The sequence below is a fragment of the Herpailurus yagouaroundi genome, unplaced genomic scaffold (assembly GCF_014898765.1).
Source record: "Herpailurus yagouaroundi ecotype Mexico unplaced genomic scaffold, PumYag 162, whole genome shotgun sequence".
Classification (NCBI taxonomy): Eukaryota; Metazoa; Chordata; class Mammalia; order Carnivora; family Felidae; genus Herpailurus; species Herpailurus yagouaroundi.
This window is the reverse complement of record NW_024412403.1, coordinates 74,858,529-74,883,127: the sequence shown is the minus strand read 5'-3', so window position 1 is coordinate 74,883,127 and position 24,599 is coordinate 74,858,529. Positions and strand designations below refer to the sequence as shown.

The following is a 24,599-nucleotide window of genomic DNA, read 5'->3' as shown; positions in this document are numbered from 1 at the left end:
TAATGTCAACTCTAGTAAAGCCTTAACCTTTTCTCCATTCATTTCAACTATATTTATACTTTACATTGTATATTCCTTTATAAAGTTAGACTTTATTTCTGTCAGTTCTTATTTTCTACTTTTCTTTCTTTATTCATCAGTAACACCAAGATTAGGAGACTCCAATGACAGGCAGACAAGATGTGAAAATTAGCAAAATATGTATATGTTGACTTTAGTGTTCCTATTTTATTTTCTAGCAGGCATGTTTTAAGATAGCATGCACTTCTGTTTATCCACTGACAGACATGCACAAACTGCTTATATTAAGGACAAAAGTTTTGTGGCTATAATTCTGCCAAACCACAATTTTTAATCATGTTCTAACAAAAATAGGCCAGTGATCAACAATTGGGATTATTTTTTATTCAAGTGAATTTGAAATTAAATTGGAATATAAAATACCTTAATACAAAATTACATGGGAATACAAAGCCTTTAAGTTTTTTGAAGTTTTCCAAATAACACAAAAGATGCGTTTAAAATAGGAAAACAATCTTTTTTTTAATTGGAGAAGCATGGATATGGTAGATTTTCTCAGACCTCTAAAATTAACTTTCCTGACACAGCTGTCTTGCTTACCAAACAGTCTGAACACCAGTTTTCTTAATTAAAAAAAGGGGGGGGAGGCATTATTCTCTGACAGATGTTTCAGCTAACCTTGGGCATGCTGAATATTTCCTTGAAATTTAAAAATATGGAACTAAAACTAAAACACATACATCAACTTTCACTAAGTTCACCTCAACTAAAGCTAACTTTAGTTACAAAGTCCTCTTAGAAGAAGTAATTGACCTTCTATGGAAGGCTTTTTGTCCCAAAGCATGCTTCCAATATGGTCTCAGTAATATACTTTCTACTTATTAGATAATATCAGTTTTTGTGGAAAAAAAAAAAAAGTAAAAACAGATGACAATATTGATACTTGAATCATCTTAACCTGTCCAAATGTATGAAGCAATAAAACTTGACCTACAAACCACATAGGGTAGAAGAATAAAATAATGTGAAAATGCGCTGTAAACTGACGTGACAGGTATAATTTACCGAAATCTGTGACCAGTTTGCCAAGTAGAACACCAGCATTTCTTTACATCTACAACAAAGAATAACTACTATTCATTCTATAATATTGCAAATATCTGAAGTTTTATATGAAAAAAATTAAGTTGTCCCAGATATTAGTATATTCTCAAATTTTAAAAAAATTGGCAATTGATGTTTTTCCCTATAAGCTCCAATTTTGATTAATCGAAATGCTATCTCCTACTGCCATAGGTAGACAAGTTTGACACCAGCACAAGACTCCCTTCTACTGGCCCTTTCGGCAGTGGATGCAGAGGTGACAGAAAGAAAGAACTGCAGGTGAACGCTGTCTGCACCAGTGTCAAAAATGACAGGAAGACAGTTGGCACTGTGCAGACCGCCCAGCAGCAGAGAGCAATACCCACTGTTCCAACTGAAGATCCTCTGTTCCTGCTTCTAATTCTAACTCTGTCTGCAACGTGCTGTAAAAATAAAAGCTGGAGCCAGAAGCAATAGGATGTGAAAACCAGGAATGTTTAGAACAGGGTGGCTTCAATTTTAAACTTTAGACTGGCAGCTCCCATGAGAACAAAACAAGACAGTAAACATCTAAATCACTAGGTTCATTCTATTCATGAAGACCTATTTCACATTGAAAGAACAGTTTCAACTCTACTCTTCTTACATTATTTTTAAAGAAAGGAAGCAGGATAAAAGAAATCACAACAAATGCCAAACTTACAATTCTTGTAGCAAGGTTGCCTGAAGGGTTTTCCTTTTGAAAAGGCAATTGCCACTATGAGGTACTGAAAACTGGAGATAAAAAACACTGTGGTATTTTCATAATTTTGTATATTATGTGTATCAGGTTTGGTTTCATTGTCCAAGTATGAAGAATTCCAATACAGGCTTCTTGTCGTATTACAAGCACTAGAACACAAAAAATGTTTACATTACTAAACACAATACTCACTTCCCAAAAGTTCACTGTCCTCAATCACTATCATAACATAAATAGAAATAAGGTGGTGCTTATAGGAAGAGATCCAACAACATCAAGGTAAAATATATGGAACAGGCAACACCAGCGTTAAGTGTCTCTTCTCTTTAGTCACATTCCAATCAGTTTAAAAAACTAGAAGAAACGTCATAATAAATAAACCCCACTCATTGTTTAAATTTAAGGATGATACTAATATAACACTGTATGTGGATTATACTGGGGTAAAATTTTTTAAAAAATCAAATTTTGAGAGTAATTTTAACACAGTAAAGGTTAACAGACCTTAGGTCTGACCTTAGCTCTACCAATTTTTTGGCTTAATGAGTAAATATTACTTTATTTCTCAGCCCATTTCCTGACCTATAAGTGTGGATACCACCTGTGCCATCACAGGGTTACTGTTAAGGAATGAGGGATGACTCTGTCAATGCCTAGGAAAGCACCTGGCACCTAGACGATCCTCAATATTCTCACCGATGTATGGTGCTCTTTGAGCTCTACTCCCAGGTGGGCAGGACAGTCAAACACAGGTAATACCCATTACTAAAACACTAACTACATAAGCACAGGCAACTAGTAACAAAATGTTAATCTGCTACAAATGAACTCTGGAAAGATACTCCGGAACAATTCCATCTATTTCTTTTTCTGTGCAGTGTCCATATGTACATATAAGCAAACAGTAATGTTAAATTTCTTAAAGTTTCCTGAAACTTAAAAAAAAAAAATTTTTTTAACATTTATTTATTATTGAGAGACAGAGACAGACAGAGCACGAGCATGGGAGGAGCGGAGAGTGGGGGAGACAGAGAATCTGAAGCAGGCTCCAGGCTCCGAGCTGTCAGCACAGAGCCCAACGTGGGACTTGAACTCACAAACCGTGAGATCATGACCTGAGCCGAAGTTGGACGCTATACCGACTGAGCCACCCAGGCGCCCCAAGTTTCCTGAAACTTTTAAAGACAATCTCCTTTCATTATAAGCAAACTATAAATAAATGTTTGCATCTAAAAATTTAATTCTACAAAATTACCTTAGTGAATGGCTTACATGTTTGATTAATTAAAATAATGTTATCATAATCTGTCACTGACAGAACACTCTACCTTATAAGTAAGAGAAGCACTTGGCAGTTTTTTTACGAGTTTTTTTTCTATTGTTTGTTTTAAAATGCTATTTCCTGAACTTAGGGTAGAAAAGTTCGACACACAAACATTCTGGGTTTAGGAAAGACTCTAGTGATTAATTTCAACTTTCTCACTTTACAGGTAAGGAAAGCAAAGCTCAGTAGCAAATTAAGAAACTGGTCCAATATCCTCATGTTGGTAGTGACCATGAGGACCTTGCCTGACCATCTTTCTACAGATAAAAGGAGTTACCATAATATTTCTAATCAAATATAAGCCAAATAATTTAACTATTTAATCAAGCTGCCTGTGAACTGTTATATAAATTTCAAAACTTATTTTTACATGCATACATGTTACACATATCTTACACACATTTTTTAAATGGATTGACCAACTTACTCTGACTGTGGATGCCATACTTCATACCAAGATTGCTGCTTGACCCAAAAAAACCCCAAAGATTGAAATCCAATGCAGATGATGATCTGAGACAAAACGGAGAAGAGAAGGGCCCCAGATATAAGACCTGAGGGTGGTCTTTGTGCCACAAGTTCCTTCCAGGCAGGATTTAAACTCACTATATTGAGAAGAAAAACAGGAGGAGGTTTCATCTAAATTAGTTGCTATAAAACTCAGATTCATTTAGGAACTTAAATTTATTTCTAACAAATCTTTACTATAAAAATTGTCCAAAACCCAATCCAGATGTCATACAGATTTAAGTAATCTGTAAAAGTAAACAATTTAGGCTTTTTCAAAAGTGTACTATTTTTTTCATGAGTACTTTTACATTACCCCACTGAAATTCAGAGAAACACTAGTATAAGTAAAAAGAATACTAAACATAAACTATAACACCAATCACCATCCTTGTATGTTCAACTAAAAATTTATTTATTTCTCAATCTTTAATTGCAAATCTACAGTAATAATACATATTTTCTCCTCTTAAAAAGACATTAACAAAGGTTGGAAGCTATATAAACATAACCATAACCAAAAAAGGCTTTGATTGCTTATTAAGGTGATGCCCCCCAAGTTTCTCCACAACATTCCTCTTTATAATTGATAAGTAATTTGTAAAAAGAGATTGAAACTATGTAAAAATCCTGTTCCTCATTAAACTTTCACTCGCCAGTTTTAGTATCCACTAAAGACGATCTAATCCAGTGGTTCTCAACCAACATGCTTTTGACCCCTGAGAACATCTGGCAATGTCTGGAGATATTCTTGGTTGCCACAACCGTGGCTGTGTTACTGGCACGTAGGGGTAGAGGCCAGAGATGCTGGTCTAATGCACAGGATAGAATTAGCTGTTTTAACAGATGAATCAGATCAGGGTCTTTTCATGGTCTAAGCCCATCATTCCTTCTATATTTATTAGTTTGCATTTTACTCTCAGGAAGAGCTTTCCCTTCTTTCCCTATTTATTTCCAATATGAACTTGTGAATATTCATTTGACTAAATGGGTCATATCCCATTACATCATTACTTATTTTTATATAATCACAAAGACCAGAATAAACCAACATCTTGTGTCTCCTCATATGCTGTACTGAGGATACAACATCACTTCTGCCATGTTCCTGCCAAGAATTCATAGCCCAAGTCTAAAGAGACTACATCAGACATCCATATATTTGGTTTCTCTTCTTTCATAAATGTCAACATCAAGATGCCCAAAAAAGGGCTGATGTAATATTCTGGATTAAAAAAAGACTAAAGAGAAAAGATAATGAAATTTGTGAGCCTGGGTTAGATCCTGGTCTAGAGAACTAGGGGAACAAAATAAGTAGAAAAGATATTATTTGGATATATGACAACACTTGATTATGGGCTGTGGGTTAGATAATACTGTATGAGTGTTAAATTTCCTGATCTTTATAACTATGGTTTGTTTTGTTTTTTAATGTTTAGTTTTTGAGAGACAGAGCACGAGCAGGCGAGGAACAGACAGAGAGGGAGACACAGAATCCAAAGCAGGCTCTAGGCTCCGAGCTGTCAGCACGGAACCTTGATGCGGGGCTTGAACCCACAAACTGAGATCGTGACCTGAGTCGAAATCGGACGCTTAACTGACTGAACCACCCAGGTGCCCCATAACTATGTTTAATTATGTCAGAGAATGGCTTTGTTTTATGGCAATATACACAATATTCAGAGACAAAGGGGCATTGATAACACAAACTTATTTTCAAATATTTCAGAAAAACATGGACAGAGAACAATAAAATAGGGCAAATGAAAACAATGAGTAGTAAAAGAACATATTTACAGGGAATCTGAAGAAGTATGCACTGTTATAATTATTGATATAAATTTACCAAAGTTTAATGAGTTACATCAGAATTTCATATGCTTTTAAATCGATAGTAAAGCAAAATACTCACTTGTAAATACCACTACCAAAATGATTGCCAGATCAATGAAGAGAAACTGGAAGTCTCCCAGGTTACTTAAGATCTACAGAAGTGATTTTTAAAACATAATTAGTTTTCAGAAATTCTTTTTATACCATTTTCCCTGGCTTTAGATTTTCCTCCCTTGGTTTCAGTTGCCCCCCTCCATGCACTCCCCCTCAACCCCGATAAAGACAACTTTAAAATGACACTTGGACTTGCTTAAAAATTAAAACACGTTTGCCTTTGATATTAGTGACATAGAACATACGTTTGCAAACATTCAATTTATTAATATAAAAGGCATCTCCTAAAAATTCATTCAATATAAATCTTAAACCTTTTGGCAAAAAGGAAACACAAGCTTTTACTCACAATATTCAACATTCTTGAAAATTAGTATCTCAAAGCTTCCTTAATATCTAACACCATCCCTCCTGATACTTTCTACAAGGTAGAAGGGATATTTTCACAAAGACTCCCTGGCATGTCACTAATGTTAATTTTGAGAAAACTCTAAAGTGATCTCACTTCAATTATAAAATCCAGTGGATTACCTATGGACATCACTGTTTACACTTTTTCTCCAAGTGCATAAAGTCCTACAAACTACTGCTGAAACACCTTTTCTCATTCTGACCTTTTCTGAAAATGTATCGCAAGGTTAACTACAATCCTGAAATATGTCACAGCTTGACATTTTGAAGAGTTTTAAGAAAGACGCCCAATCTGAGCTAAAGGCAAAAAAAGAATACAATCATCTTTTATTCACGAGGCTTTAGCCACAGTTGTCAGCCTTAAAGAAAATGCTATTCTAGATCAATGAGATTTTCAATCTGCTACTCAAAATATAACAAACCAAAGGAAAACTTACAGATGCTAGTTATGTAGTTTCATAATTAGTAGACGCATACATACTCAATTTTTTAGCTTAAATGCCTTAACACTAAGCAGCATCTCTATAAGCAATGTTGGTACTCACAGAATATAGCAGAGTAACACTGAAGTACTGTATAATGCTGTACAAAGCCATAAATTTAAACACACAGAAAGAAGTCATTAAAGCAGCACGGCCTTCCCTATGAAAACAAATGTTGGCATGTGAATAAAAGCATTTTGAATTCCTCTTCCAAATCACAATTATATCTTGACAGATGAATAGCAACATTCAACAGCTACAACAAAGCACTTTTCTACCAAAAGAACTAAACCAAAGCAGAACTGAAAGAGATGAAAAGTAGCAACCAGTTGGTAACTAAGGTATAGAATATACTAATACACCATTACAACAAATTCATACTCATTTCTATAATTTTTTTCTACATTATTAGAGCAAGCCACAAAGAGATAATGGGAAAATTTTCAATTTGTGCTACCTGATAAGGTTTGGCACACAGGAAATACTAGGAGTTTTGGAGGTAAAGGGAGATGCCACTGAAGCCTCAAGCTCTGATAACGAAATGCCTCCATGTGCCCTCTTCAAAGCCTAATGGTTTGAAGAAGAAAAGGAGTTAAGTTTTGTGAATGGGACTTGGGTAGAGAAAGAATTATAAATCACAAAAACCATACTTACACCACAATCATTTGCCCCATCACCGCACATTCCAACGAAGTAACTGAGAAACAAAAATTATGTCGATTAACTTTTTAAAATAAACAACATTTAACTTAATACTTCTTCAGGGGCACCGCGGTGGCTCAGTCAGTTAAGTGTCTGACTTCAGCTCAGGTCATGATCCGCACTTCATGAGTTTGAGCCCTGCATCGTGCCCTGTGCTGACAGCTCAGAGCCTGGAGTCTGCTTCAGATTCTGTGTCTCCCTCTCTCTCTACCCCTCCTATGCTCACACTCTCTTTCTCTCAAAAATAAACAAACATTAAAAACTTTTTCACTAAAAATTTTTTTTAAAAAAGGATTTTCTAATACATTATGAACAGCTAACAGACCAAGACCTCCCCACTGAAACTGACAAATCTTTTTACCACACTGACCACAGGCATTTTGCTTTGTAAACAGCACCAGCTTGCAAGTCAAATGACCTGGGTTATTGTCCCATTTCTGTCACAAGCTGTGCAAATAGTTTATTATTTGGCATCTTAATTTCCTAATCTGTAGAACAAAGGTCTTGGGCCTGTACAGTCTTTAGTAACCTACTTTTAAGGTTATCAGTAAAGATTTCTCCCTTTAAAAGTGGAAACAGAATTATTTACAGAAACTATAAAGTCACTTCTAGAAGCTGAGTAAATGAACTCTATCTAAAAGATACTACCTGGAAAAGGAATTGTGGATATTTATTTTCACTAAATAAATGAGTACATGAGCCTCTTGTAAAGAGGCACTTAGAGTTATCACCTATCTGCAGGTGACAATTCTATACACATGAAATATCAGTTACTTTTCTGGGTTTGAAAATGAAATTACAATTCATAAAAATAAAACACCACCAATACTTACTCTACATTTTGCAATGCTTCTATTAATTGTGTCTTCTGATCAGGTGCCATACGAGCAAAAACAGTGCCATGCAACATCAACTGAAAAAAATATGAATTTCTTTAAAATACTATTCACAATGTATTCTTGTGAACACAAACATACATAAACCCAAGTCACTAACCTTAGGAGCAAGGTCTTGAAAATGTTCCAATATCACTGAAAATGATTTTCCATTCATTGCAAAATGGTAACGAGTCACTTGAAGATTCTCTAAGCTATTATGGACCAATTTAATTGGAATAGCCTATGTACAAGACATTCAAAACAATATTTAGGCAGCCAAACCAAGTAATACAATCCTATTTTTTAATTAAAAAAAAAAAAATTTTTTTTTACATTTATTTATTTATTTTTGAGAGACAGAGACAGAGCACAAGAGGGGGATGGGCAGAGGGAGAAGGAAACACAGAATCCAAAGCAGGTTCCAGGCTCCGAGCTGTCAGCACAGAACCCGATGCGGGGCTTAAACTCACAAACTGTGAGATCATGACCTGAGCCGAAGTCAGATGCTCAACCGACTGAGCCACCCAGGCACCCCAATCCTATTTTAAATATATCTGATCTATGGGGTGCTTGGATGGCTCAGTCAGTTAAGTGTCCGATTTCAGCTCAGGTCATGATCTCACAGTTCGTGAGTTCAAGCCCCATTTCAGGCTCTCTGCTGGAGCCTGGAGCCTGCTTCTGATTCTGTGTCTCCCTCTCTCTCTGCCCCTCCCCAACTCAGGCTCACTCTGTCTCTCTCAAAAATAAACATATAAATAAATAAACAAACAAATAAATAAGATCCAAAACTAAATTCTTTCATTTGATATTTTACATAAAACAATCAAAGTTTAACATTTTTTGAAAGTGAAAAGAAACTCAATGTTAAGGTAATCATCCAGTGATGTTTATTTAAAACAAATAAACAGGGGCGCCTGGGTGGCGCAGTCGGTTAAGCGTCCGACTTCAGCCAGGTCACGGTCACGATCTCGCGGTCCGTGAGTTCGAGCCCCGCGTCGGGCTCTGGGCTGACAGCTCAGAGCCTGGAGCCTGTTTCGGATTCTGTGTCTCCCTCTCTCTCTGCCCCTCCCCCGTTCATGCTCTGTCTCTCTCTGTCCCAAAAATAAATAAATGTTGAAAAAAAAATTTTTTTTTAAAACAAAGGCTAAATATCAGCTTCAGTTTGAAATAATGCATGAATGAAACATTATGGACCACTTGTATCATTTATCGCTACTTTTAAAATAGGATAAATACCTGGGATTCTTATACTATAAAATGGTGCTTCTCAGCTTTGGCTAAATATCCACAATTTGAGGTACCTGGGTCTTACCTAGTCCTAATGAATCAATCTCTGAGGAGACAGCCCAGGTGCCTGTTTTCATTTATGTTTTGTTGTGTTGTATTTTAATGCACCACTTTTTATTTCTTCAGACTAAATTCAAACAAGCAAGCTTCAAAAGGAAAAAATCATCTTGACATTACCTCCGAGTCAATGGCTGATGAATTACTGCACTGTGTTAGGGTGTCTGCATAATGCCAGTTTATCTTGGCAACTTTCCCATCCTTCGGAGGTAATGCTTCAGCAATAATAACTTTATCCTGAGGTAGTATCATTCCACAGTCTCTGGCCACAGAGACAGCAGTCAACATGTTGTCACCTAATGTTCAAAATATTGACAATATGTTAAAATTAAAATGGAAACATAAATGTACTTGACAACAATACCTACCCAGAATCTCTATTACCCCCTGACTACGCTTGGCAAAATGAGGATCCTGTACAGTCTTACCCCTTGGAGCTTCAAAATACCAAAAATCAAAACATACTTTTCAAAGGAAGCCTCAAATAACTCCAGCACACATATGCTAAACAGACCACTCCTACCCACACTTTTTAAAGTCAGATACATTCTGAATCTTTTTGTCATGCACTGGTAGCACCCACCAATGCCTGGCACCGTGTCACACACACAGCAGGTGCTCAAAAACTATTTGTTGAAATAACTAAAGAGTGACCGGTAGTCTGTACAAGAATGCCTAAGATCACAGGGAAAAAAAAAAAAAAAGACTGGATTACAAAAGCAAAAAGATAAAGAAGGTAACAAGAATGCAATCTTTACAAGATATAAAGAGAACCTCTCCATTGCGAAAAGGCAAGAACTGAAAAGAAGCCCTGTAAGGACAGGCTCAAGAGAAGAAAATATAAACATATGTGAAAAGCCGGCAAAGGCATGAGAAGTTCACTGCTGCCAGAACGGAAGGGCAATATTACTTCTCCCCCCCAATTTCCACACATTATTTCCAAGGGCATCCTCTTATGACAAGAGTGACCCCCCTGTGGGAACCAAAGCCACAGTTTGTCACAGCAGAGAAAGAGGAAAGTGCTTTCAAGGAGGAATCATTAGAAGCAAGGAATTGCTGGGATGCTAATAAATGTATCTACTTGAGCTACACGGTAATAAGTATACTATTGGATGGGTCTCAGAGTCTAAAACAAACAAAAAAAAATGTACACATGCCCTTTCCATATAAGGCTTAGTGAATATATAAAGCCATAAAGTGACTACCTTAATTATGATTATTTACTAAGAAAAAACACTTAGGAGCTGCCACAGTTTCACAAAGCTAAGGAATGGGAATTACATAATATTTATCAACAGCATAATACCAGGAGAATCACTTAGAATAGTACTCAAAAATCACAAACAAATCAAACAATGGCTATCTTCACTAGTATGCATTCAAGCAATGATAATGAACATACTCTTATACATAAAAATGTAATTCTAACAAATATCTGTTAATCATTTTTCATGCATCTAGCGCAGTTTTAACAATTGCAGAAGACCCCAAAATGAACAAAACATTGTCTTCCCCCTCTAGAATCGTATATTCTAATAGGGAAAACAAACCTGCAAATAGCACAAGATATAATAACTGCTATAATGTATTATTAAAGAGAGGTAACAAAAAAGGAGCAGTATCTAAATTTTTACAGTATGCCCTTCACCATTTTACTGTTTCTATAAATAGAATTTGCTAGCCCTTAAAAGAGTATTACAAAGTTATAACTTTGAAGAATATTCTGAGCTGAAATGGGGCATGGGAGGATGAAGCCACTATGTGCTTTTATAACTGTCTGGTCATTCCACCACATTATATAACTTGAACTCTAAGAGTCACACTCAATTTTTCCTGTGTCCTTTTATAAAGTCTAACCTGTGACCATGACCGTGCGAATGTTGGCTTTATGCAAATCTTCAAGTACTCCAGGGGTTTCTTGCTTTAATTTGTTCTGCATTATAATTAATCCCATAAAATCCATGTTGTTTTCAATGACATCTCTGCAGAAAAAGAAATTTTAACACATAATGGTTTAGAAATTTTAACACGTAATGAAACAGTATCTGTTCTCTTTATACTGATAAAGCAATGTAAAATACCCATAAATTGTACATCAAACCATTTTGTATGTTGAATAAAGCATAAATGTGTTTGAGTTCAATATCTCAAACTTATATCTGGAAAAACAATTCCCAAGAGATATAAATGAAATTAAATTTCATCTTTGGAAATGTGAGAATAAAGATAATTTGGAAATGTTATCTTTGTAAGATACTAAACACTTGTAGTACTACGGAATGTTCATCTTATATTCCACCTGCAAAATGAATAAGCATAAATAAATCTATGCTTTACTGTCCCCACCTCCACACAACATACCCTAACTTAAATGTCCAGAGAAAAGGAAAAAATTTGACTATAAGCACACTCAATAGTTATACTGTATTATGATCAAGTCTTTGAAGAATTTTAGAAAAGTCTTGATCAAATTCTTTCTTTTTTAAGTTTATTTATTTTGAGAGAGAACGAGATAGCACATGCAGGCAGAGAGAGAGAGAGAGAGAGAGAGAGAGAGAGAGAGAGAGAGAGACAAAGAGAATCCAAAGCAGGCTCCACACTGTGAGCAGAGCCCAACTCAGGGCTCGATTTCATGAACTGTGAGATCATGACCTGAGCCAAAATCAAGAGTCAGATGCTTAACTGATTGAGCCACCCATGTGCCCTTTGATCAAATTCTTGATTCTAGAAGTGTGATATTAAACCTATTAGCAGTCTGACAATGAGATCTATTTGGGCCCCAGAAATGGGTCTCTGAGAATATTTACAAATATTCAATAGCTATCAGGACACAATTCCTTCAAAAGTTGAGTATCCACTCTGTACCAAGTAGTACTACCAGTCATTGGAAGGTCAAAGATGAAAAGGTATGATCTGTACTCTCAAGGCGTTTTTTTGGTTGTGGTGTGTGTGTGTTTGTGTGTGTGTGTGTGTGTGTGTGTGTGTGTGTGTGTGTATGAGAGAGAGACAGAGAGAGAGAGAGAGAGAGAGAGAGAGAGAGAGAGAGAGAGAGATTGTGAGAGAGAGAAAACAGACATGCAAGCAAAGAGATGCATGCAAAAATAACATGTGCATTATCATGGAAATGGATGCATTCTTAAGAAATTTCAAACTACCAGAACCGTATCACAGAAATAGGTTTTGTTTTGTTTTGTTTTGTTTTCAATGGAGAAAGAAGGCTGAGATTAGGAAGCAAAATTTCAGACTGGCAATAACCAACTGGTTTTTCTACACAAAATTCAATAAAGGTGCTTATTAAGCACATAGCTCTAAAACATAAAACACTCTGAAATATAATTTATATTTATGTATGAGTGGTAAAGGTATCAAAGAACAGTTAAGAAGCAATACAAATGACACTGCTGGTGGTGATAGGAAAAATAAGCCTTGAAGCCTGAAAATGCATTTCAAAGAACACAGTTGTATTGATGTGAAAACTCTGGGGTCAAAGCACTACAAGCCATGTTCCCATGATCTGCTAGGTTCTGGCTGCTACTGGTTTCCTTACTCTCCAACGAATGATACAAGTCATGGCAATATTGTTCTCTAATGAATGAATAATCCAATATTCAACTCAAGATAGAAAGGTTCAAGCTACGAGAGAAATGTCAAAACCTGCTCTTGTAAGATAAGATGGAAATACAGAGAGGTTCTTGGTTGAAGCACGTGAAAGGAGAGTAGAGAAAGAGAGAAACAGGGACAGGATATCCTGGGCAGAAGGAACAGCCTACTCAAGGGCACGCAATGATGTCTGAATATGACAGGCTTAAGAACTACAGACAAATCAGTAGTTTTAAAGGTCCCAGCAAAAGGTGAAGCTGTAGAGAAAGAGCCTAACATGCCCTTCACCAGAATTAGAACGTAACATTGTACATGTGTAGCTCCCAACCATGCATATCCATCAGATCTGGCTAATGCTTTTCTTTTTTTTTTGAAACGTTCATGCTTAAACATGCTTCACCCCCAAATATTGTTTCAATAGGCAGAATTCCTAATGCAGTTTTTCCTTTTAGTTATTGGGCTAGCCACTCCACTCCTTAGTTCTCATTTGGTAAAACAGGATTGCACAACAAATATAAACACCATCCTACTCTTTTCACTTAGTGTGCCTGAGATACAGGGATCTCCCACTTTTTCCAAGTTCACATTAGGCCATTTCACTTTTACGAAAGGCCTACGTTACTCATTTTCACTAACCAAAAGAAACCTGAAGATTTTTTTGCTTTCGAGAAAAAAAAATAAGAGGCAAATATAGCGTCCAACATGTGTTTTGCAGCAAGCCATTTTAGAAGCAGCGCACTTCCACACAGAGAGAGAGGTGCTCCCCAGTTCCTTCCCTGGGGATTATAATCTGCATATCAGCATCAAGCCGCATAGTTTTGAACTGTGTCTGTGAGCTTCTTACGCTACCTTGATTTATTCTGTGCCTGAATTAGCAAGATGTGTCCTACGCTATAAGAAAAGCTTCAAAGAGATTATTTTTGGCGTCTGGAAGCAAAAACTTTTCCACATACATTAATTGTAACTGTTTCTTCATTTTAAGCCATTTCAGCTTAGGAACGATTTTATAGGAATGCTCTACTTTGACAGCAGGAGGAGTTGTTATTAACAGCAATGTTAACAGCCCATAGTTTAGCCATTGCCCTATGGGTATTATGTTATTTGCACTATTTAAACATGAACCTTATGCACACATAGAAATAGCTCTTTAATCTGGATTCTTAGAACTGCACTTGCTGGGTCAAACTGTATAAGCAAATTCAAATTTTGATAGGTACTACACATGTTTATTATGAATCTACAATAGTGTAGTAGCAGTATGTTGTTAAAATTTTCCCAAGCCATTACTAACATTTGGTATTGTCAAAATTTTCAACTTTTCCAACCTTAGGAGAGAAGTGATGTCTCACTGTGGTTTTATTTTGTAGTTCCTCAAAGAACTAAATAAAGTGTACTACCCTTTTCATGTGTTCATCTGCCATCTGTATGCCTTTTTCTGATTCTTATCTGCTTGTGTAATTCATCCTTTTTTTTTTTTTTTTTTTCAAATTAAGTGTTGCGTGTTTTGTTTTCTTTCTTTCCTGATATATTTTCCTAACAGTAAACTCTTCCAGTAGATGATGGGAAGCCATTTATAAGAATTCCAACTAGAGGAGCACCTGGACAGCTCAGTCAATTAAGTGTCTGACTTCGGCTCAGGATCTCTCGGTTCGTGGGTTCGAGTCCCATGTTGGGCTCTATGCTGCCAGTTCAGAGCCTGCAGCCCACTTTGGAATCTGTGTCTCCCTCTCTCTCTGCCTCTCCCATGCTTGTGCTCTGTCTCTTTCAAAAATAAAATAATATACGTTAAAAAAAAAAAAAAAAAAAGAATTCCAACTAGAGACCGGTGTGTTAAAAAGCTCTCTGAAGGCACTATGAAACACAAATTAAAGAGTGGAAAAGACTGGAGAAAAGTAAACGTGATGATGGTTATGTCATTCGACCTTTGGAAGCAGGGAGGTGGGGAATGGTGGTAATTAGTTATTAGGACTCATGCTACTCTGGCCAAAATAATACTTGGTTCAAACAACTGGGCAAAACCAAGTATTTTATTTGGGAAAAACAAACTACTATAGAATTATGTTTATGTTTTCAAACATAATTATGTTCCTAGAACATACCTGACACATAGCAGGCACTAAATAAATATTTAACAAACTGAGAAGGGTTTCAAAGATTTGTACTTGTATCTCAATCACCTAAAACAAACACTGCATAAGGTACAGTTCCATACATTCAATAAATATTTAATAGGGTTTTTGGAAAGATGGCTAAGCAGCATGGAGATCCTCAGCTTGTCTCGTCCCTGAAACACAGCTAGATCAGCACCAAACCATTTTGCACACCCAGGAAATTGATCTGAGGATTAACACAACAATCTGCATAACTTGAGCCAGAGAACTCGGCAGGTACACAGTGTGGACAGGCGAACTGAGAAAGAGAAAAGCCACAGAGGGTAGGGAGCTATTTTTGCAGAGAAAGGAAAAAGAAAGGGGGAGTGTGCGGCACATCAGGAGAGTGCAGGAAAAACACTCCCCTGAAAGTAGCTGGAGAGAAAGAGAAAGAGTGAAAACACTCACAGGAAACTGAACAAGAAATCTGTCCCCCAAAACCACTGACAGGAAGAAAGGAGAGGGTTTCAATACCACCAGGATTGAACAGTGGAGCTCAGTGCCTGGTGGTGCTCTGGTGAGGAAGCAGGGCAAATCACCAGGAGTAGGCAGCAGGGTCTGAGGGGTCTGAGGGAACCACGGGGAGAAGTGGTTCCCTTGCTTGGAGAGCATTTAGGACCCCAGAGAGCAGTCACATTTGCTGGTACCGAGACAGAGACACCAGAGTACAGCAAACCCTGGCTCTAGCTGTGTGTTCTGATCAGCCACAATCTCCAAACCTCTGCCACTGCACTATCACACAAATGTTTTCTGGGGCAAGCAGGCACACAGCCATTGCTCAGTGAGACCCTCCCCCAAAGAGTCAGCGTGGCTCCAGGCCAGTGAAGCGCAGGGGTGGTGGTGGTGGTGGTGGTGTATGAAGTGTGGGGTTTTGAAACACAACCCCATCTGAGATAAAACTCTGGAAGGAGGTGCTGCCTGACAGGCAAATGGCTTGGACACAGGGTAGAGGCAGGGAGTGGATGGAGGCCTGAGACAAAGGAGGGGTGCTTGATAGCAGGTCGGTGAGATCTATATACTGCTTACAAGAGACATATTTTAGACCCAAAGACACATGCAGTTTGAAAATAAGGAGATGAAGAACCAGCTATCATGCTAATGGTCGTCAAAAGAAAGCTAGAGTAGCCATACTTCTATCAGACAAACTAGATTTTAAAATAAAGACTGTAACAAGAGATGAAGAAGGGCATTATGTCATAATTAAGGGGTCTATCCACCAAGAAGATCTAACAATTGTAAATATTTATGTCCCCAATGTGGAAGCACCCAAATATATGTCAATTAATCCCAAACCTAAAGAAACTCATTGATAACGATACCATAATAGTAGGGGACTTCCAACACCCTTCTTACAGCAATAGACAGATCATCTGAGCAGAAAGTCAACAAGGAACAATGGCTTTGAATGACACACTGGACTGAATGGAGTTACAGATATATTCAGAACATTTCATCCTAAAGCAGAATACATTCTTTTTGCGTGCACATGGAACATTCTCCAGAATGGATCACATACTGGGACACAAATCAGCCCTCAACAAGTACAAAAAGACAGAGATCACACCTTGCATATTTTCAGACCACAATGCTATGAAACTCGAAATCAACCACAAGAAAAAATTTGGAAAGACTATGAATGCTTGGAGACTAAAGAACATCCTACTAAAGAATGAATGGGTTAAACAAGAAATTAAAGAGGAAATTAAAAAGTACATAGAAGCCAGGGTGCCTGGGTGGCTCAGTTGGTTAAGCGTCCAACTTTGGCTCAGGTCATGATCACAAGATCCATGAGTTCAAGCCCTGCATTGGGTTCTGTGCTGACAGCTCAGAGCCTGGAGCTTGCTTCGATTCTGTGTCTCAGTCTCTCTGCCCCTCCCCTGCTTGCTCTCTCTCTCTCTCTCTCTCTCCCCCCCCCCATCTCTCTCAAAAATAAATAAAGGTTAAAAATTTTTTTTAATTAAAAATAAAAAGTACATGGAAGCCAATGAAAATGAAAACCTGACAGCCCCAAATCTCTGGGATGCAGCAAAGGAGATAAGAGGGATGTATATAGCAATCCAGGCCTTCCTAAAGAAGGAAGAAAAGGTCTCAAATACACAATCTACACTTAACACCTAAAGGAGCTGGAAAAAGAACAGCAGACAAAGCCAAAGTGAGCGCAAGAAGGGAAATAATAAAGATTAAAGCAGAAATCAATGATATTGAAAGAAAAAAAGAAGAATTAAAGTAGAACAATGAAACCAGGAGCTGTTTCTCTAAAAGAATGAACAAAATTGATAAACCCGTAGCCAGATTTGATTAAAAAGGAAAAGGAAAGGACCCAAATAAGTAAAATCATGAATGAAAGAATAGAAATCACAACCAACACCTCAGAAATACAAATAACAAGAGAATATTATGAGAAATTATATGCCAACAAACTGGGCAATCTGGAAGAAATGGATAAATTCCTAGAAACATATAAACTACCAAAACTGAAATAGGAAGAAATAGAAAATTGGAATAGACCCATAACCAGTAAAGAAACTGAATCAATAATCAAAAATCTCCCACAAACAAGAGTCCGGGGCCAGATGGTCTCCCAGGGGAATTCTACCAAACATTTAAAGGAGAGTTTATACCTATTCTCCTGAAGCTGTTCCAAAACACAGAAATGGAAGGAAAACTTCCAAACTCATTCTACGAAACCAGCATTACCTTGATCCAAAACCAGACAAAGACTCCACTAAAAAGGAGAATTACAGACCAATTTCCCTATGAACATGGATGCAAAAATTCTCAAGAAGATACTAGCAAATCAAACCCAACAATACATTAAAAAATTCTTCACCATGATCAAGTGGGATTTATTTCTGGGCTGTAGGGATGGTTCAATATCTGCAAATCAATCAATGTAATACATCACATTAATAAAAGAAAGGATAAGAACCACATGATTCTCTCAGTAGATGCAGAGAAAGCATTTTGACAAAATATAGCATCTTTTCTTGATAAAAAAAATCTCAAGAACGTAGGGTTAGAAGGATCATACCTCAACATCATAAAGGCCATTTATGAAAGACCACAGCTAATATCATCCTCAATGGGGGAAAAGTGAAAGCTTCCCCCTAAGGTCAGGAACATGACAGGGATGTCCAATCTTACCACTGCTGTTCAACACAGTACTGGAAGTCCTAGCCTCAGCAATCAGACAACAAAAAGAAAAGGCACACACACTGGCAAGGAGGAAGTTAAACTTTCTCATCACAGATGACATGACACTCTATTGGAAAACCCAAAAGACTCCACCAAAAAAACTGCTTGAACTGATCCATGAATTCAGCAAAGTTGCAGGATATATTAATAATGCACAGGAATCAGTTGCATTCCCATACACCAATAATGAAGTAGCAGAAAGAGAAATCAAGGAATTGATACTGTTTACAATTGTACCAAAAACCATAAAATACCTAGGAATAAACCTAACCAAAGAGGTGAACAAGCTATTCACTGAAAACTATAGAAATCTTATGAAAGAAATCAAAGACACAAAAAAATGGAAAAAACATTCCATGCTCACAGACTGGAAGAACAAAAAATAGTTAAAATATCAATACTACCCAAAGCAATCTGCATATTCAATATAATCCCTATCAAAATAACACCCTCATTCTTCACAGAGCTAGAACAAACAATCCTAAAATTTGTATGGAATCAGAAAAGACCCCAAATAGCCAAAGCAATCCTGAAAAAGAAAACCAAAGCTGGAGGCATCACAATCCCAGACTTCAAATGTATTACAAAACTGTAGTCATCAAGACAGTATAACACTGGCACAAAAACAGACACACAGATCAATGAAACACAACAGAGAACCCAGAAATGGACCCACAAACGTATGGCCAACTAATCTTTGACAAAGCAGGAAAGAACATCCAATGGAATAAAGACAGTCTCTTCAGCAAGTGGTGCTGGGAAAACTGGACAGCAACATGCAGAAGAATGAACCGGACCACTTTCTTACACCATACACAAAAATAAACTCAAAAAGGATGAAAGACTTAAAGGTAAGACAGGAAGTCATCAAAATCCTCGAGGGGAAAGCAGGCTAAAACCTCTTTGACTTCAGCCACAGCAACTTCTTACTCAACACATCTCCAGAGGCAAGGGAAACAAAAGCAAAAATGAACTACTGGGACCTCATTAAGATGAAAAGCCTCTGCACAGTAAAGGAAACAATCAGTAAAACTAAAAGGCAACCAACTGAATGGGAGAAGATATTTGCAAATGACCTATCACATAAAGTGTCAGTATCTAAAATCTATAAAGAACTTATCAAACTCAACACCCAAAAAACAAATAATCCAGTGAAGAAACAGGCAAAAGACACAAATAGACATTTCTCCAAAGAAGACATCCAGATGGCCAACCAACACATGAAAAAAATGCTCAACATCACTCATCATCAGGGAAATACAAATCCAAATCACAGTGAGATACCAACTCACACCTGTCAGAATGGCTAAAATCAACAACTCAGGCAACAACAGATGTCGGTGAGGATGCGGAGAAAAAGGAACCCTTTGCTAGTGGGAATGCAAACTGGTGCAGCCACTCTGAAAAACAGTATGGAGATTCCTCAAAAAATTAAAAACAGAACTACCCTATGATCCAGTACTTGCACTACTAGGTGTTTATCCGAAGAACACAGGTGTGCTCTTTTGAAGGGGCACATGCACTCCAATGTTTATAGCAGCATTATCGACAATAGCCAAGTACAGAAAGAGCCCAAATGTCCATCAACAGATGAATGGATAAAGAAGATGTAGCATATATATACAATGGAGTATTACTCGGTGATTAAAAAGAATGAAATCATGCCATTTGCAACAACGTGGATAGAACTAGAGTATATTATGCTAAGCGAAATAAGTCAGAGAAAGACAAATATCATGTGACTTCTGCATATGTGGAATTAAAGATACAAAACAGATGAACATAAGGGAAGGGAAGCAAAAATAATATAAAAACAGGGAGACAAATCATACAAAACTCTTAAATATAAAGAACAAATAGAGGTTGCTGGAGGGGTTGGGGGGGGGGGGTGGACTAAATGCGCGATGGGCATTAAGAAAGGCACTTGTTGGGATGAGCACTGCGTGTTATATGTTAAGTGATGAATCACTAAATTCTATTTATGAAAACACTATTACACTCTATGTTAACTAACTTGGATTTAAATAAAAAATAAATATTTAATACATACTCACAACATATAAATTATTGTACATGACATATAAACTATACATTACCAGAAAAGCTGTAGAATGACTGTTCATCCACATTACCTGCTAATATTCTGTACTTTATGCCAAGTCAGTTTCGATTCCAATTTTCTGTGTGCAAGAGCAATTACGCGGAAGCCCTGTTTAGTGTAATCTTCCAGAACTTTTTCAAAATCAGTAGGAACTTTTAAAAAGGAAAAAATAAACGCCATTGTTAAAATTGCAACTACAAGCTTACACAAATAACAATTTCATTCAAAGCCTAGTTGATTCCTTACCTGTTTCAGGTTTACAAAGACTAGCAATGATCTCAGGTGCTCCCTTCATGTAGGCATCCATCTTCTTATCCCCCAGCACCCTTGCAACCACACTCATACGTTGCAAAGCAGAAGAAAACGGAAACTGACGAACAATTCCTATCTCATAAATAGCCTGTATGATTTCAACAGATGCACAAAGCATTTGTTATTTTTTTGGAATTGAAACACATATTCTTAAGTAACAAGTAAACATTCTTCACTTACTGGAAGTTCAAACAGCTCCTAAAAATAAAACAAAGAGAATAAAGAAATAGTACATATTAGACTCATCAACATACTCAAGTTATAAAAAAAAAAAAAAAAAAACTTTATACATACACAAAACATTATCTAAAAAATAGAAAAGAGCTTTGAGTATTTCAAAGTCAAGTTTCAAGATTGCTTCTCTACTATCTCCTTTTTTTTTTAATGTGTGCTTATTTTCTTTTTTTTTTTATTTTTTTTTTCAACGTTTATTTATTTTTGGGACAGAGAGAGACAGAGCATGAACGGGGGAGGGGCAGAGAGAGAGGGAGACACAGAATCGGAAACAGGCTCCAGGCTCTGAGCCATCAGCCCAGAGCCTGACGCGGGGCTCGAACTCACGGACCGCAAGATCATGACCTGGCTGAAGTCGGACGCTTAACCGACTGCGCCACCCAGGCGCCCCTGTGTGCTTATTTTCAAATACTTTGTTATCCTAAAATATTAACATATTAAGTACTAAAAATAAACTAAGGGGAAACATTTTAAAATTCACCTAAAAATAAAGCCATTCACATATTCTTTCTGCTAAATCATAGGAATTTAAAGGATTAATCACTGTTTAAATCACAAGGCCTAAGTTGTTCAATAAATAGTAAGGAAAAGTAATGGTAATTAGAATTACATCTCAATGTTTTACACACAGAGTGCCTGCGACACACACCAGATGTGTAGTTTTGGATAAATGCAGCTAAAATATTCGTATCTGCCTAAGAATTAAATAAAGGCCATGTGATTTCATCTTCTAGCAAGAGTTCAAAATGAGGACTGAACATGAACGTTAACAGTTAAGTATTAACTTAAGTATTAAGGTAAGTATTATCCAACTTAACGTGATTTCGCACCATTTCTTGGTTTCCCGCATGTGTGGATTCAGGAAGCAGCTGTTTTGGAGGGCGAACCACAGTGGGCATAATTCGATTATGAAGTGCCGTTTCCTCTTCAGTTGCTTCTTCCAGAATCTGAAAGGAAAATATTCAACACATTACTTCATAAAATTCAATTCACTGGTTCTACTTTTAAAAGAAACATTACGGCTATCTTCAGTAATAACGACAACAAAGTCAGTACCCAAAGAATAAACAAGTACTACTAGACCACTAATATATTAGCATACTTATATTTATGTTAGTATAAGTAAACTTGTATGTATTTTAAACAAAGTTAAAGTCCTGGAAATCCATGGGAGATGGGAAGCAGAGATGAGAAGTGGAATAAAGAAACGAGAAAATCTTTCTCATTTTGCCTCTAAGACTAAGACTTGTCGTAGGATTTAGAGACTATTCCTGCAAAAAAATAGAAGATTCTTGCAGTTCCAAAAATGTTCAGTCTATCATCCAAGGGTTCTTTTCTGCTAACAGGAGAGGATTCAAAAGTATATGGAGCTCAGGGGTGCCTGGGTGGCTCAGTTGGTTGAGCATCCGACTTTGGCTCAGGTCATGATCTCACAGTTTGTGGGTTCGAGCCCCGCATCAGGCTCTGTGCTGACCACTTGCTCAGAGCCTGGAGCCTGCTTCAGATTCTGTGTCTCCTTCTCTCTCTGCCCCTCCCCTGCTCACGCTTTGTCTCACTCCGTTTCTCAAAAATAGATAAATGTAAAAAAAAAAAAAAAAAAAAAAAAAAAAATTTGTAAAGTATATGGAGCTCAGATACAATTAGGAGAACCACCGGATGAAGCACACATTGAGGTACAAAGACTTGAGTTTAGTGTTTCAGAGTGAACATTTCTGGCTAAGATACTACTAACCCTAAGTGCTTGAAATTTAATTTAAAAACACTTATTTTTGGTGAAATAATTCCAACAAAAACTTGTATGAAGTACACATACACAAGAAAAAATAAATTAATTAGACTTCAAAGTGAAGGAATCGATGGGAAAATGATGGGGAAGGACACTGTGCCCAATGAGCCAATTTTATACGATTCTAAGGTATGTTTTAACATCTCTGAAATTGGGATGTTCTTATATGGCATCGATCACATCAAATAACAGCAGTGACTGGTTATGTGGAAACATTCCATTGATAGTTCGTGATAAGATCAAGCATCAAGACATCTCAGTGTCAACGAAACATGCTATTATACGAACTTACTTATTTAACCCATTTTTAAAGGATGCACAAACAGAACACTAAGTCTACTGAAAATCTGTTCATCTAGAGAGAAGTTTTAGAGAACATCAAAGATGAACCAGTCCTGGGGCGCCTGGGTGGCGCAGTCGGTTGAGCGTCCGACTTCAGCCAGGTCACGATCTCGCGGTCCGTGAGTTCGAGCCCCGCGTCGGGCTCTGGGCTGATGGCTCAGAGCCTGGAGCCTGTTTCCGATTCTGTGTCTCCCTCTCTCTCTGCCCCTCCCCCGTTCATGCTCTGTCTCTCTCTGTCCCAAAAATAAATAAAAAACGTTGAAAAATAAAATTAAAAAAAAAAAAAAAGATGAACCAGTCCTATTTTGCTTTACTCTCATAAATTATCCTCTAAAGGCCTTTTGGGAATTAGATTTGACAAATATTTATTGTGGGCTATCAGAAGATGGACAAACACTAATGCACACATCCATGTGCCTCTTTCAAAACATTAACAAAACAGGAGCACCTGGGTGGCACAATCAGCTGAGTGTACAGCTCTTGATTTTGGCTCAGGTCATGATCTCACAGCTCGTGGGATTGAGCTCCATGTTCCACTGAGAGCGTGGAGCCTGCCTGGGATATTCTCTCTCTCTCAAAATAAATAAACAAACATTAAAAAAAAAATCAACAAAATACAAAAAAATAAAGAATCCTGTCAAAGTAAATAGGAAATTAAAAAAGAAGGATTTCAAATATGAAGATAAAAGGCAAACTGATTACTGTATTGACGAATGCAGCAGTGCAAGAAACAGTAGCCCAGAATAAACACAAGAGGACATACAAGGGAGGGACATTCTTCACCAGCCCGAATAGCTGAGCTAAGCAGAAATAAAAACAAAACACAAGACCAGGGGTGACTGTCTAGAGACATGAACGACCTACCTGAGAGGAGGGAAGGCTGCTACCATGAGGGTCAGCAGAGCGGGTGAGGAGGGCAACCTACAAGGCCAGCTCTGCAGCTCTGGGCTGAGGATGCCCCCTGATGACGACTCACCCTCAGCACACAGCGAGCTCCCCCTGGGTTGGCCTTGCCATTCAGAAGAGACACAGCTCAAGTAAACAGACTTACACACATTCGGGCAAGGGTAAAAACCTGACTGCAGCTACCCAGAATTATCGAAGCAAACCTTAATTCTTAAATATAAATGTACCATCAAGATACATCATGAAAACAAAAGGCATGAAGGAAAAAGATTAAGTGTTGGGAGGGAGAAAGAAAACTGACCCAGAGAAAATAAATCAGAAGCCAGAAGGAACTTTATTTTATTTTTATTTTTTTTCAGAAGGAACTTTAAAAACAACCTTATTATTGCATCTGTAAAAGGACACAATACTGTGAAATGGTAACCAGGAAACACTGCATGCACTCAAAATGATCAATGCCAAAACAAACAAACTGTAAACAAAACTGTGTGTGTGTGTGTGTGTGTGTGTGTGTGTGTGTGTGTGTGTGTGT

At 37.3% G+C, this 24,599-nt stretch overlaps 1 protein-coding gene across 5 annotated transcripts in view; it reads right to left on the bottom strand.

The window, feature by feature from the left end:
• ATP13A3 (ATPase 13A3) overlaps positions 1-24,599 on the bottom strand; it is an 89,160-nt gene that overhangs the window by 18,353 nt on the left and 46,208 nt on the right. For all 5 annotated transcript variants that reach the window (XM_040484942.1, XM_040484941.1, XM_040484944.1 and 2 more), the window contains 14 exons: positions 21,864-21,980; positions 20,980-20,997; positions 20,734-20,887; positions 20,519-20,639; positions 11,299-11,423; positions 9,562-9,737; positions 8,216-8,338; positions 8,053-8,132; positions 7,172-7,214; positions 6,975-7,084; positions 6,581-6,677; positions 5,590-5,662; positions 3,598-3,775; positions 1,808-1,995 (listed from right to left, as the gene is read on the bottom strand). In XM_040484942.1, coding sequence (XP_040340876.1) covers positions 1,808-1,995; positions 3,598-3,775; positions 5,590-5,662; positions 6,581-6,677; positions 6,975-7,084; positions 7,172-7,214; positions 8,053-8,132; positions 8,216-8,338; positions 9,562-9,737; positions 11,299-11,423; positions 20,519-20,639; positions 20,734-20,887; positions 20,980-20,997; positions 21,864-21,980 — 1,603 coding nt within the window. The remainder of the gene's footprint in view (positions 1-1,807; positions 1,996-3,597; positions 3,776-5,589; positions 5,663-6,580; positions 6,678-6,974; positions 7,085-7,171; positions 7,215-8,052; positions 8,133-8,215; positions 8,339-9,561; positions 9,738-11,298; positions 11,424-20,518; positions 20,640-20,733; positions 20,888-20,979; positions 20,998-21,863; positions 21,981-24,599) is intronic.